The sequence below is a fragment of the Rhinopithecus bieti genome, unplaced genomic scaffold, assembly GCF_001698545.2.
Source record: "Rhinopithecus bieti isolate Rb0 unplaced genomic scaffold, ASM169854v2 scaffold_57691, whole genome shotgun sequence".
Classification (NCBI taxonomy): Eukaryota; Metazoa; Chordata; class Mammalia; order Primates; family Cercopithecidae; genus Rhinopithecus; species Rhinopithecus bieti.
Genome location: NW_016824383.1, coordinates 2,907,394 through 2,922,409, shown reverse-complemented (window position 1 = coordinate 2,922,409; position 15,016 = coordinate 2,907,394). Strand labels below are relative to the sequence as shown.

General features: G+C 48.3%; 1 protein-coding gene across 1 annotated transcript in view; it reads left to right on the top strand.

Moving 5' to 3' along the window:
• GPR137B (G protein-coupled receptor 137B) overlaps positions 1-15,016 on the top strand; it is a 70,358-nt gene that overhangs the window by 16,187 nt on the left and 39,155 nt on the right. Inside the window, exon 2 of the mRNA XM_017862278.1 lies at positions 11,735-11,784. Coding sequence (XP_017717767.1) covers positions 11,735-11,784 — 50 coding nt within the window. The remainder of the gene's footprint in view (positions 1-11,734; positions 11,785-15,016) is intronic.

The window sequence follows — 15,016 nt, the reverse complement described above, 5'->3', positions numbered from 1 at the left end:
TGAAAAAAATCCATGTATAGGTACACCCATGCGGTTTAAACCCATGCTGCCCGGGGGTCAACTGTGCTGTGCCTTATTGAAGACGCATGAAGTAGACCTGTGTGTATCAACATAGATATATTCCAGACATCTAATCATGGGGAATAAACAAGCTGCAGAAGGCTATGGAAGGTATTAATGCATTCATATGAAGTGCAAAACCGTGCCGGACAGTACACTGTATGGTTCATGAATACAGGTGTACCTAGTGAAAGCCTGCCTGGGCTTAAAAACACCAAATTCAGGATAGTGATTACTTTTCTGGGAGCCAACGGCACCAGGAGGGGTAGGCTGGGAGCTCCAGCTGTGTCATTTTTATTTATTAAACCACAGCTGGGGCCAGACATGGTGGCTCACGCCTGTAGTCCCAACACTTTGGGAGGCTGAAGTGTGCGGATCACGTGAGGTCAGGAGTTTGAGACCAGCCTGGCCAACATGGTGAAACCCTGTCTCTACTAAAAATACAAAAATTAGCTGGGTGTGGTGGTTGGGAGGCTGAGGCACAAGAATCGCTGGAACCCAGGAGGCAGAGGTTGCAGTGAACCGAGATGCTGCCACTGCACTCCAGCCTGGGCGACAAAAGTGAAACTCTGTCTCAGAAACAAACAAACAAACAAACAAAACATAGCTGGAGCAAACATGGTGGAATATTAAGGATGGAGTGCTGGGTGCATGAGTATTTGCTGTTATTTCTTTGTATATACACAAACAATTTTATAATATAAAATTTCAACTTGCCATGCATTTGTAACATTTTTTTTTTTTTTTTTTTTTTTTTTTGTTGTTGTTGTTGAGACGGAGTCTCGCTCTGTCGCCCAGGCTGGAGTGCAGTGGCCGGATCTCAGCTCACTGCGAGCTCCGCCTCCCGGGTTCACGCCATTCTCCAGCCTCAGCCTCCCGAGTAGCTGGGACTGACTACAGGCGCCCGCCACCTTGCCCGGCTAGTTTTTTTTTTTTGTATTTTTTTAGTAGAGATGGGGTTTCACTGTGTTAGCCAGGATGGTCTCGATCTCCTGACCTCGTGATCCGCCCGTCTCGGCCTCTCAAAGTGCTGGGATTACAGGCTTGAGCCACCGCGCCGGGCCGAGACTGGTTTCTTTAGTCTGGAGTCTGCTTGGTGCATTCAGAGTTTCAGACCCCCTCATTTACTGCGAGGATCTCCTCAGGGGTCTCAGCCCATAGGCAGGTAGGATCAGGATGCACCCCTTTTGAGGATAGGGGGATTATGAAGTGTCCAGAGTGGTGGCACAGAAGTGGAGACACTAGGGTGTCCAAATGTGGCTCCTGGCTTAGGGGAGATGATTTATAAAGTAAAATGGCTACAGAGATTCTGAATCAAGCACAGTTTAGAAGCATCATGCTTCGTTGGCTCATCACAGGCACTGCCGCCAGGGACATTGGAGGTGACTTCTGTTGAGTTTTGCTGACTGCACAGGAGACACTGTTATACCCACAGAGAACGGCAGGGGACATTTCTGCCAGAAACATCACTATGACATAGTAAAAATGATTGTAACCCAGCAACTCAGGAGGCCGAAATGGGAGGATCAGTTGAGTCTAGTTCAAGACCAGCCTGGGCAATGTAGGGAGACATCATCTCTAAAAAATAAAATAAATTAGCCAGGCATTTGGGCTGCACCTGTGTATGGTCTCAGCTACTCAGGAGGTTAAGGCAGGAGGATCCCTGGAGCCCAGTAGGATGGAGGCTGCAGTGAGCTATGATGGTACCACCGCACTCCAGCCTGGATGACAGAGCAAGACCCTGTTTCTTTAAAACAAACAAACAAACAAAAAGATTGTAAGACAGCAAATGTCAACTTGAGTTAGTAGTTGAAAAAAATAGGCTGGGCGGGGTGGTTCACGCCTATAATCCCAGCACTTTGGGAGGCCGAGGCAGGCAGATCACAAGGTCAGGAGTTCAAGACCAGCCTGACCAACATGGTGAAACCCTGTCTCTTTTTGTATTTGTAAAAATACAACAATGAACCAGGCATGATGGTGGGCTCCTGTAATCCCAGCTACTTGGGAGGCTGACGCAGGAGAATCGCCTGAACATAGGAGGTGGAGGTTTCAGTGAGCCAAGGTCGTACCCACTGTACTCCAGCCTGGGCAACAAGAGCAAAAGTCCATCTCCAAAAAAAAAAAAAAATAGTCAAGCAGGAGTTCAAAGGGTGGGAACAAATCAGTGACGCGTGAACAGACTGATTTATGAGGGCAGGGGGCAGAGTCCAGCAGCTGCTCAAAGGCCTTTCTGCTTCTGTCGAAACAAGTACGTCACATGCAGAGTTCTAGGCCCTCCTGTGTCGTCCGAAAGGATGGGGTGAAGGCCTGGGTTACCAAGGGGGCACGAGGCACCCGCAGGTCGGGGATGAGGAGGCCTTGGCCCGTTGTGGGAGCGGGCGGTGCGGAAAGCCCACGAGGGCTCTTGAACATTCCCCAGCACCTGACAGCGGCCAGCTGGGGACATCCTCCAGTTGCAGCTCAGCCTTCAACAGTCAAAAGCCAGCATCACCCACAGCACCATCCCCAGATCCATTCTAGGTTCTGCTGAGGTTTTAGGTGGGACTTTCAAAAGCAGAAGAAATGATGCTAAAACCGAAAGGAATTTGCCACTAGGGAGAAATGCTTTCTTTTCACCAGATGACAGACTTCAGGGTTTCTGATGAAAGTCACTGCAATTTCCTCTTTCTCCTTCAGGCCTGATTCTGCTCCCCTCCCCTGTCCTCCCATCCTTTTTTGCCACAATGGGGAAGCCCTGAAAACCCTGGTGTTTTCGGAGGCTGTGTGGCGCCCAAGGAAGGGGAGGGAAAGGAAGTGGGGCTGTCATTTACCGACCATTCAGTTCCTGATTGGGTTCCCCAAGAAGCAGCTGGGACTCTCCAACCCGAGCTCACTTCCCCTGGGGTCTCTGTCGTTAGGCAGATGGCACCCCCACGGCTGTCCCTGCCATGCTCAGACCCCTCCCTGCTGCCTCAGTTTCTCGGCCTTCACCCTTCCCTGCCTCCTGCCTCTCCCTGTCTACCCTTCTCTGGACCCAGGCTCCTTCTGTCTGCCCACAAGCATGCTCAGGTCTCCCCATCTTAAAAACCAGGTCTGAACCCCCTGATAACCTCTCTCTTGGATTTCACAAACATGTGCTTGTGGAAAGCAGTTTATGCTCTTGAACTGACTCAGTGCTCCCACTTCCTCCTGCTGCCATCCAGGGCCTGCCCGTTCCCCCGCCAGCCTCCCCGTCAGCTGAGCCCGCCCTTGGCCAGGCCCTGTGGCAGCTCAAGGTAAAGCGGTCCAGTCTCTTATCCGCACTGGACACCCTGACTGTCCCCTGCCCCGGGCCTTTCTCCCCTGTAGTCTTTGAGGCCTTGACCACTGAGGGGACTGCTCCTTGACATCCTCCCTACTCTTAGTTTTTTTTTTTAATAACAGCTTTATTGAGATACAAGTCACATTTTCTGTGCTGTCCCCATCTCAAAGTGTACCATATTCAGAGTTGCTTGTGACCCCACAGTCCACTGTAGACCTTTTCCACCCCAGAAGGAACCCCGTGCCTCTTAGTGGTGGTCACCCTCCATTTCCCCGCCATGCCCTCCAGGCCCAGGCATCATGAATCTGCGTTGGGCCTCTGATTTGTCTTCATTTTCACCTTCTCTGTCAACCCGTGGTCTGTAGCCTTTGTTTTGCTCTATACCCCAGGGACCCCTCTCACAGCACAGGTCTGCATTCCAACTGTGCCAATGCTACCCCAAAGCCCTCCACACCCTTACCCTGGACGGCAGCCTCTTCCTGACTGGTCTGCGCCCCAGCCCAGCCTTCTGCTGCCCTCCCCAGCTCCAGGCTCCTGCAGCACTTTCTCTCCTCATCCCCTCCTTCACCGCTCCTAAGTCCACATGCAGGTTCACACCTCCTCATGCTTCCCACACCTCCCACAGCTCCACACACACTTCACACCTCCTCACGCCTCCCACTCACACCTCTTCATACCTCCCACACCTCCACATGCTTTTCACACCTCCTGTTATGGCTTGGCTGTGTCCCCATCCAAATCTCAGCTTGAATTTTATCTCCCAGAATTCCCATGTGTTGTGGGAGGGACCCACAGGGAGGTAATTGAATCATGGGGACAGGTCTTTCCCATGCTATTCTTGTGATGGGGAATAAGTCTCACAGGATCTGATGGGTTTATCAGGAGTTTCTGTTTTTGCTTCCTCCTCATTTTTTCTGTCTTATCACCACCATGTAAGAAGTGCCTTTGCCTCCTGCCATGATTCTGAGGCCTCCCCAGCCATGTGGAATTATAAGTCCAATTAAACCTCTTTTTCTTCCCAGTCTTGGGTATGTCTTTACCAGCAGTGTGAAAATGGACTAATACGGTAAATTGGTACCAGGAGTGGGGTGTTGCTGAAAAGATACCCAAAAATGTGAAGTAACTTTGGAACTGGGTAACAGACAGCGATTGCAACAGTTAGAGGACTCAGACTAAGACAGGAAAGTGTGGGAAAGTTTGGAACTTCCTAGAGAATTGTTGAATGGCTTTGCCCAAAATGCTGATAGCGATATGGTCAATAAAATCCAGGCTGAGGTAGTCTCAGATAGAGATGAGGAACTTGTTGGGAACTGGAGCAAAGGTGACTCTTGTCATATTTTAGCAAAGAGATTGGTGGCATTTTACCCTTGCCCTAGAGATTTGTGGAACTTTGAACTTCAGAGAGGTGATTTAGGGTATCTGGCAGAAGAAATTTCTAAGCAACAAAACATTTAAGAGGTGACTTTAGTACTCTTAAAGGCATTCAGTTTTAAAAGGGAAACAGGCCGGGCGCGGTGGCTCAAGCCTGTAATCCCAGCACTTTGGGAGGCCGACACGGGCGGATCACGAGGTCAGGAGATCAAGACCATCCTGGCTAACACTGTGAAACCCCGTCTCTACTAAAATACAAAAAAACTAGCCAGGCGAGGTGGCGGGCACCTGTAGTCCCAGCTACTCGGGAGGCTGAGGCAGGAGAATGGCGTGAACCCGGGAGGCGGAGCTTGCAGTGAGCTGAGATCCGGCCACTGCACTCCAGCCCGGGCGACAGAGCAAGACTCCGCCTCACAAAAAAAAAAAAAAAAAAAAAGGGAAACAGAGCATAAAAATTCAGAAAACTTGCAGCCTGACTCTACAATAGAAAGGAAAACCCCATTTTCTGAGAAGAAATTCAAGCAGGCTACAGAAATGTGTATAAATAGCAAAGAGCCTAATAATCCTCAAGACCATGGGGAAAATATCCCCAGGCTATGTCAGAGACCTTCACGGCAGCCCCTCCCATCATAGGCCCTGAGTCCCAGGAGAAAAAAGGGGTTTTGTGGGCCGGGCCCAGGGTCCCCATGCTGTGTGCAGCCTAGGGACGTCGTGCCCTGTGTCCCAGCTGCTCCAGCCATGGCTGAAAGGGGCCAATGTAGAGCTTAGGCTGTGGCTTCAGAGGGTGGAAGCCACAAGCCTTGGCAGCTTCCATGTGGTATTGAGCCTGCAGGTGCACAGAAGTCAAGAACTGAGGTTTGGGAACCTCCGCCTAGATTTAAGAAGATGTATGGAAATATCTGGATGCCCAGGCAAAAGTTTGCTGTGGGGGTGGGGCCCTCGTGGAGAACCTCTGCTAGGGCAGTGCAGAAGGGAAATGTGGGGTCAGAACTCCCACACAGAGTCCCTACTGGGGCACTGCCTAGTGGAGCTGTGAGAAGAGGGTCACTGTCCTCCAGACCTCAGAATGGTATATCCACCGACAGCTTACACCGTGCACCTGGAAAAGCCACAGACACTCAACACCAGCCCGTGAAAGCAGCCGGGAGGGAGGCTTTACACTGCAGTCATGGGTGGAACTGCCCAAGACCCTGGGAACCTACCTCTTGCATCACCGTGAACTGGATGTGAGACTTGGAGTCAAAGGAGATCATTTTGGAGCTTTAAAATTTGACTGACTTGCTGGATTTCAGACTTGCATGGGCCCTGTAACCACTTTGTTATGGCCAATTTTTCCCCCTTGGAATAGCTGTATTTACCCAATGCCTGTACCTCCATTGTATCTAGGAAGTAACTAGCTTGCTTTTGATTTTACAGGCTCATAGGCAGAAGGGACTTGCCTTATCTCACATGAAACTTTGGACTGTGGACTTCTAGGTTAATGCTGAAATGAGTTAAGACTTTGGGGGACTGTTGGGAAGGCACGATTGGTGTTGAAATGTGAGGACATGAGATGTGGAGGGACCAGGGATGGAATGATATGATTTGACTGTGTCCCCATCCAAATCTCAACTTGAACTGTATCTCCCAGAATTCCCATGTGTTGTGGGAGGGACCTGGGGGGAGGTAATTGAATCATGGGGGCCAGTCTTTCCTGCGCTATTCTCGTGATAGTGAATAAGTCTCAGGAGATCTGATGGGATTATCAGGGGTTTCCGCTTTTGCTTCCTTCTCATTTTTTTCTCTTGCCACTGCCATGTAAGAAGTGCCTTTTGCCACCACCTGTGATTTTGAGGCTTCCCTAGCCATGTGGAATTGTAAGTCCAATTAAACCTCTTTTTCTTCCAAGTCTCGCATATGTCTTCATCAGCAGCATGAAACAGACTAATACACCTCCTCATACTTCCCATGCCTCCACACTTTTCACACCTCCTCACACCTCCACACACCTCCCATACTGCCTCACACTTCCCACACCTCCCATATCTCCACACACTTTTCACACCTCCTCCCATCTCCTCCCACCTCCCGTACCTCCCCATGCATTCCCACACCTCTCATACCTCCTCACACCTCCCATGCCTCCTCACACTTTTCAATACCTCCTCATACCAACCATGCCTCTCCACACCTCCCCATGCCTCCCCACGCCTCTCACACTTCCCACACCTCCTCACACCACTGGTGCTTATTACTGACATGTCTGTCTGCCTGTGTATTTCTCTGGGACAGGCCCAGCGTCTCCTTCTTTTTACAATTCTTGGGTCCAACCCAGTGTCTGGTGCAGACTCAATGCTGAGTATCAGTTGACCTGACTTGAACACCAGCAGTCGGAAAGCCAGGATGATGTGAATTTTCATCTGGCCTCATTTGTTCCTTAGCCTCTCATAGGGGTCACATCTCCCTCTTTTTCATTCTCGTACATCTGGGGACACTGAGCAGGGAGTGCCCACTCTGTCAAAGCACCAGAGAGTATGACAACAGAATTAATGTCTGCTTCCCCACAGGAGCCGTCGCCCCTCCCAGCCGAGTTCCTGCCAAGGTCAGTGGGAGCCAGTGCAGACTGGCAGAGATGGGCAGCCGGATATGAGAGCCCGGCCAGTCAGAGAGCCAGGGTGAGCCAGGAGGTTTAGCTCAAGTTCCGGACACCCATCAGTCTTTAGCACAGTCTCTCAGAACACACAGGGGAGTGGGTGGGAGAGTTTAGATTTTTGTTTTTGAAAACTTGGTTTATGCCCTTTAATTAACGAGGGCAAAAGTTGTACTGAAATTATATGTGTGTGTGTGCTGATATATAATGTAAGTGCATATATATATTATTTCAGTTTCACATGCCAGGAGTTCAAACACAACTTTAAGGAACTTAAGTTTAGGGATTAACTTGAAGGATTAAGGAAGTTTCTAAGCACAGCTTGAATAGTGCCCAGATGAATTCAAGAGAGAGAGAGAGAGAGAAAGAGAAAGAGATAGATACATAGATGGATGGATGGATGGAGTTTCGTTCTTGTTGCCCAGGCTGGAGTGCAATGGTGTGATCTCAGCTCACTGCAACCTCCACCTCCCGGGTTCAGGCAATTCTCCTGCTTCAGCCTCCCAAGTAGCTGGGATTGCAGGCATCTGCCACCACACCTGGCTAATTTTTATAGTTTTAGTGGAGACAGGGTTTCTTTTTTTTTTTTTTGAGACGGAGTCTCGCTCTGTCACCCAGGCTGGAGCGCAGTGGCGCGATCTCGGCTCACTGCAAGCTCCGCCTCCTGGGTTTACGCCATTCTCCTGCCTCAGCCTCCCGAGTAGCTGGGACTACAGGCGCCCGCCATCTCGCCCGGCTAGTTTTTTGTATTTTTTAGTAGAGACGGGGTTTCACCGTGTAGGCCAGGATGGTCTCGAGCTCCTGACCTCGTGATCCACCCGTGTCGGCCTCCCAAAGTGCTGGGATTACAGGCTTGAGCCACCGCGCCCGGCTGGAGACAGGGTTTCACCATGTTGGCCAGGTTGGTCTTGAACTCCTGACCTCTGGTGATCCACCTGCCTCAGTCATCCAAAGTGCTGGGATTACAGGTGTGAGCCACTGTACCCAGCCCGAATTCAAGATATATTGCCACAAATTATAAGAAGTGGATAGAGTTTTTCAAAATCATGGTCAAGGCTTTTATTTTGATGGTGTTAGCACTGTGGCTTTGTGCTTGGGAGGATCAAAATAACAGATTTAACATCAGATTGTGCCTTGATATGCTGATGACTTTTTCCCTTCAGGCAGGGAGGTGGATCTAGTGATGAAATGAGTGAGGGTTTGTGAATTATCCGCGTCTTGGCTGGCGTAAGTCATCCTTCCCTTTCAGGGCTAGAATGGTGACCTCCAGGGTCCTCTTGTACTCAGTGCATTGCTTGATCTGTGTTCATGTTCATGGGGTAAACGCTGGGGAGCACCTTAAAGTTGCTGCTGCTTCTCCTTTGTTGTTGTTATTGTTATCATTACTTTTATTAAGGCTGCCGTGAACCTTCTGTTCATACTTGGTTCCATAGTGCAGTGCTTCCCAAACTCTATTCCTGGGAACATGTATTAGGAAGGCTGTAATTGGTCAAATAAATTTGGAAAACCACTGTCTACCGTATGTTTCTCTTGAAGATTGACAATGTATCTGCCTTTGAAAGGCTCTGAGAATTCCTGCAGGGGGAGAAAGTTTTCCTAGCAGTTTCTAAACTTGTTTGATCACATGACATTTATTTTCAGTAATATATCTTACCAATTTCCAGTTCTGCTGGGACAGCTTGAGGAGGCCTGCCTCAGAATAAATTCTTACAAGTGGAATTGTTGGGGCAAAGCATATGAACATTTATATATGGTGGCCCGGAGCGCTGCAATATAGCCACTTTATGTGTTGGATAAGTGTAATCCAGGAGCGTTGAACTGAGTTCCCTACCACTCAGTAAACCCCACTAAGTGGGCCAAATACCAAAACAGATTTTTATATTGAATGGGCCAAACACTTTTTTAAAAATTCTGTAGTTTCTTCTTCTCACTTTGGCATTTGTGAAGAAGCCTCAGTTATTAAAAGCAAGATCCCTTAGGACTGTTTCACAGAAGGGCATTGTTCTACGTTATATGAAATCGGTAGCATATTTTGTAATGGAACTTTGGAGTCATGTATTCATCTATTTCTTGTTTCTAAGAGAGGTTGTTTGGTAACATGTCCTTTAATGGGTATCAGAGAAATACCAAAGGTGATGTGTCTTGACTAAAATCCCGTGGGGAGTTGTCAGATAAAGCGGAACCAGGACTTCTTCAAAGGAGGGTCGCTGTACTGAGCCATCTGTTGCGCCATTACCAGAGAAAAATATTTTAATGTATATATGGTGTAAACCCCTACCTCTTACCTATTTCCAAAAAGGATTTATGACAAAGAGAAAACTCACAGCAGAACCAAATAATTCTTCTAGAAGGTTGGAAGGCTCACCTGTGAAGCTTGGAGGAGGTTACAAAAGCGAAGAGGTGCTTACTTAAAAGTCTTTAGGAATGGCCGGGCACAGTGGCTCACGCCTATAATCCCAGCACTTTGGGAGGCCGAGGTGGGTGGAGCACTGGAGGTCAGGTGTGAGCCACCGTGCCTGGCCATCATAAGATCATTATCTTACGTTTTTTTTTAAGACCTGAGGCCTCACACCATGTTGGCGAGGGTGGTCCCGAACTCCTGGGCACAAGCGATCCTCCCACTTCAGCCACCTCCCTGAGAGGCAGCGGAGAGTGGATGTGACCGGGGGATTCATGAGGGAGAGGAGGACCAGGCGGGTATGCACGTTGAGCACTGGGGTTCAGGAGCTTCACGGGGGCTGTGGGAGGAAAGGCCCAGAGGCCGAGGGTGGGTTTAGGAACTCCATGGAGAGCAGTTTGCTTGCAAGTGGGGAATCTGAGCCTTCTTTCCCCACCCCAGCTTCATTGAGGTGTAATTGACAAAGATGGAATATATTCAAAGTGTGCACTGTGGTGTTTTGATAATACATATACATGAGGAATGATTCCCACAATCAAGCTAGTTAATAACATATCCATCACCTTACATAGTTGCCCACCCTTGTTTTGTGGTGAGAACACTTAAGATCTCTCTTAGCAAATTTCAAGTATACATTGTTACAGACTGTAGTCACCACGCTGTAGAACTCCTCAGGACTTTGTCAACATGGCTGGAGGACACTACGCTAAGTCCAAGAAGCCAGGCACAGAAAGACAAATAGATCCTGCTTATATGTGGAATCTAAACAGGTTAGAACTCGTAGAAACAGAGAGTACAGTGGTAGTTGCCAGGTGCTGGGGGATGAGGGGCTGTGGTGGGAGAATGGAGAGATGTTGGTCAAAGAGTCCAGACTTGCTGGAATGGGGGTCTTCAGATGCTGGACAGATTGTTTCTGAAAAGCTATCCTCTCTCCTCCAGTCTTCCACACCCTTTCTGTCTTCTCCCAGTACTGTACTGCAACCCTATTAAACACCAGGGATCCATGTGCTCATGTATAACTGCTCCATGAGCTACCCCAGTCCCCAGAGACTCTCCTCGCCCACTGAGATCCCCATGAGCCTGGGCCCCTGCTTGAATCTCCAGCACATGCTGTAGCAGTAGCAGCCTCCCTGTCTGGGGAGCGGAAGCGTGCGTGGATGCCTACTTTCTGCTCCTCTTCACCTTCTCGAAGATTCTGCCAGGCTCTCTGCCATCCAGTGTGTGTGGGCAATTCAGCAATTGTGAAGACTTATAAAAGAGCTTGAGAAATGCCAGTCTGCAATATTTCTCTTTTAGAAAACAGTCCAGTGTGATACTTCCATAGTCCAGAGATGTTTTGTTATTTTAAATGTACTGCAATGTTTGAGGCCTGGGTAGGCAGACACTTACTAATTTGGTGCCAGCAAAAATGCTAATAAAGAGAGTGAACTGCTTATCTTAAATAAGAATCTTAAGGCCGGGTGTGGTGGCTCATGCCTGTAATCCCAGCACTTTGGGAGGCTGAGGCTGGTGGATCACCTGAGGCCAGGAGTTCAAGACCAGCCTGGCCAACATGGTGAAATCCCATCTCTACTGAAAATACAAAAATTAACTGGGTGTGGTGACACCTGTAATCCCAGCTACTCGGGAGGCTGAGGCAGGAGAATCACTTGAACCCAGGAGGCAGAGGTTGCAGTGAGCCGAAATGGCGCCATTGCACTCCAGCTTGGGCAACGGGAGTGAAATTCCATCTCAAAAAAAAAAAAAAAAAATCTTAAATACTTGGCCATGGTAGACTAGTAATACATTTACTTTTGTTTTCTTTTTTTTTAACCATGTTCAAATTCCTTTACTGTTAAAACTGTATATGCAACATAAAAAATGTTTGGCATAACAAATGTGGATGTTTCAATTACAAAATACGTGCCCCAGCGCCGGTGGATGCAGGGGCAGAGGAATTCCCAGTGATGGTATCAGTCTGGTTCTGTCAACCTGCCATGTTTTTCTGTCGTTGCAGGTGATTTTCAAAGCCAAGTCAAAATATTCTCCAGAATTACTCAAATACCGGTAAGTACCGCGGGGCATCTCTTTCTGTGGTAGAAGGGGAAAGTGCCGACATGTGAGTCTCATCTCTCCATCAGGGTTTGCACACATCGCTGCTCTGTGAGCCGCCGGAAGCAGTCCTGCCTGCTGGCTGGCTGCCCACAAGCATCGTGTGCATTGCCGGTGACAGGTCATCGAATCATGACTTCATGAACCATGGGGGCTTGCATCATACTTACCAGTTCAGAAACAAGAGCCTGGTGCCTTTCCTAACAGGAGGAAATGGATGGGAATAAAATAGGTGTATGTTGCCTCTAAACCTTTCTGAGAAGTAAGAGCCTCAGCAGAAGGAAATAGGGTTCTTTGAAGATGTGGTGCTTTGCCAGGTGCTCTGCCAGGTGCTCCCCGTTCCCCATCCTGCCCCTCCCATGCTCCCACTGCAGGTGCAGGTGCAGGTGCAGGTGCAGCTTCAGCTGTGGAAGGGCCTCGCCCCTGCAGCCTACCACCTGGTGGCCTTACGCGCCTTGTCTCAGCTGCTGGTAGGCTCTGGCTTCTTGTTTTCCAGAACTTCAGAGCCCATTGAACCCTAAGTTGCTACACAGCTACTTGCAGGGTATCCATCCACATCCAGAAATACCGTTCTGACCGTTCAGTGCTCAGTTAGGCACCACGAGGAAGAATGTATTATAGTTGAGAAGTGGACACTCTATTTGTAAAGATGGCTTAACACAAAGGCTTGCAGAATCAGGCAAAGCAGGATATGCAGCATGCCAAAAGCATGGACACCGGGAGGCATGGACATTTTGTGGAAGAAGAGAGGCTTGTGCCGGAGTGTAATCTGGAAGGGAACCTCTTAAGTTATGTGAGGAGGGGGATCTGCATTTTCCTATGTAGGGTTCATAGCTCTCCCCAGATTTTCAAAGAGGCCTATGACTTTCCTAAGGCCAAGAACCAGTGGCTTAAAGAATAGTCAGGTTTGGCCGGGCACAGAGGCTCACGCCTGTAATCCCAGCACTTTGGGAGGCCGAGGTGGGCGGATCACTTGAGGTCAGGAGTTCGAGACCAGCCTGGCCAACACAGTGAAACCCTGTCTCTACTAAAAATACGAAAACTATCTGGGCGAGGTAGCACACATCTGTTGTCTTAGCTACTTAGGAGGCTGAGGTGGGAGAATCACTTGAGCTCAGAGGCAGAGGTTTCAGTGAGCCAAGATTGTACCACTGTGCTCCAGCCTGGGCAAGAGAGTGAGAATCCGTCTCAAAAAGAAAAAAAAGAAAAAGAATGGTCAAGTTTGACTGGGGTTGGGGGAGGAGAACAGGCCTCTGGAAGAGGCGAGGGGGTGCAGCGTGAGTCCAGGGGTTCTGGCGTCTCTGCCCAGGAGAACTCCACTGCCTCCGGCAAACATTTCTGAAAAGGTGACTCTGGGCATCACCTCCTTGGGTCAAAATGAAAAATTATTTTATCAGTTTTAAAATATGTTAAATTGTATACATATTTTATTTAAATATATATCATCTAAAATATGTAAAGACTTTTACTTAAAATTCTGAAGGTGTAATAGTTTAATCCTGAGTTTATGTCCAAGGAAACCAGTTCAGAAAGTTTCTCTGAAGTTCAGAAAGTTCTGTGAAGGTGCCTGGGCCAAGATATGAGCCCCAAGACTCACCGTCCTGGGCTTTGTTTTGTTTTTCACCTGATCTTGCTGTCTCCCTTCACTGCTTTGCACGTGGCTCAGTTCACGTCTCTGCCAGACTCAGGTGGAACCTCAGCATCCGCTATGAAATGATGTTGGTCCAAAGGAGAGCGATTTAAAGTGCAGGTTGAGTGTCCCTAATCTGAAATGCTTGGGACCAAAAGTATTTCAGATTTCAGATTGGATTTTGAAATATCTGCATATACAGGCTGGGCACAGTGGCTCACTCCTGTAATCCTAGCACTTTGGGAGGCTGAAGAGGGTGGATCATTTGAGGTCAGAAGTTTGAGACCAGTCTGACCAACATGGTGAAACCCCGTTTCTACTAAAAATACAAAAATTAGCTGGGTGTGGTGGCAGGCGCCTGTAATCCCAGCTACCCAGGAGGCTGAGATGGGAGAATTGCTTAAGCCTAAGGGGTGGAGGTTTCAGTGTGTGGAGATCACGCCACTGCACTCCAGCCTGAGCAACAGAGCGGACTCTGTCTCAAAAAAAAAAAGGAAAAAGAAATATTTGTGTATACATAATGAGAGATGAGGGGATTGGATGGGATACAAGTCTAACATGAAATGTATTTATGTTTCAGATATACCTTATACACATCTCCTGAAGGCAATTTTATACAATATTTTTAATAATTCAGCATAAAACAGTTTTAACTGTGTTTTGACTGCAGTCCATCACATAAAGTCCAGTGTGGAATTCTCCAATTGTAGCATCATGTTGATTGATGCTCAGAAAGTTTCAGATTTTGGAGCATTTAGATTTTGAATTTTCAGGTTAGGGATGTTCAACCTATATAAAGTACAAGTAGACAGTTCCCTCTCTTCTCCAGTAACAAAATAGTAGCCTTGCCTCTGCATCTGTAGTCTTTGCCCTGCATGTCCCCAACCAGAAATGTACATCAAAGCATGAGTGAAGATGGGTGTGGAGAACATTCTGTCTGATTAGACCATGGAACTGATTTTATCTTGGAAGCAGTTGAGGCTAGGGTAATTAAATGTCTTCTAGAGGTGAAATATGAAAGCACTGGTCAGAAGGGAAATTGTTTAAAAACTTTCAACCTCTGAGCACAAGGACTGGAGTCTTCAGGTGAGAAGATATGTGCATGGTGCAGTCCTCGCTTGATCCTTGAGCCAAAGTGTACCTCAAAGACAGGCTGTGCTGACAATTATGGCTGCATTTTATTGGGAAGGGATTTGCAGAAATGAAGGGAGAAGATGGGGAGAAATATAGTTGGATCCGGATGTTAAAAATGAGATGTTTGTGACCTGGCACGGTGGCTCACGCCTGTAATCCCAGCACTTTGGGAGGCCGAGGTGGGCAGATCACCTGAGGTCAGGAGTTCAAGACCATCCTGGCCAACATGGTGAAATCCTGTCCCTACTAAAAATACAAAAATTAGCCAGCCGTGGTGGTGCACGCCTGTAATCCCAGCTACTTGGGAGGCTGAGGCAGGAGAATCACTTGAACCCAGGAAGTCGAGGTTGCAGTGGGCTGAGATTGCGCCATTGCATACCAGCCTGGGCAACAAGAACAAAAACGCCATCTCAAAAAAAAAAA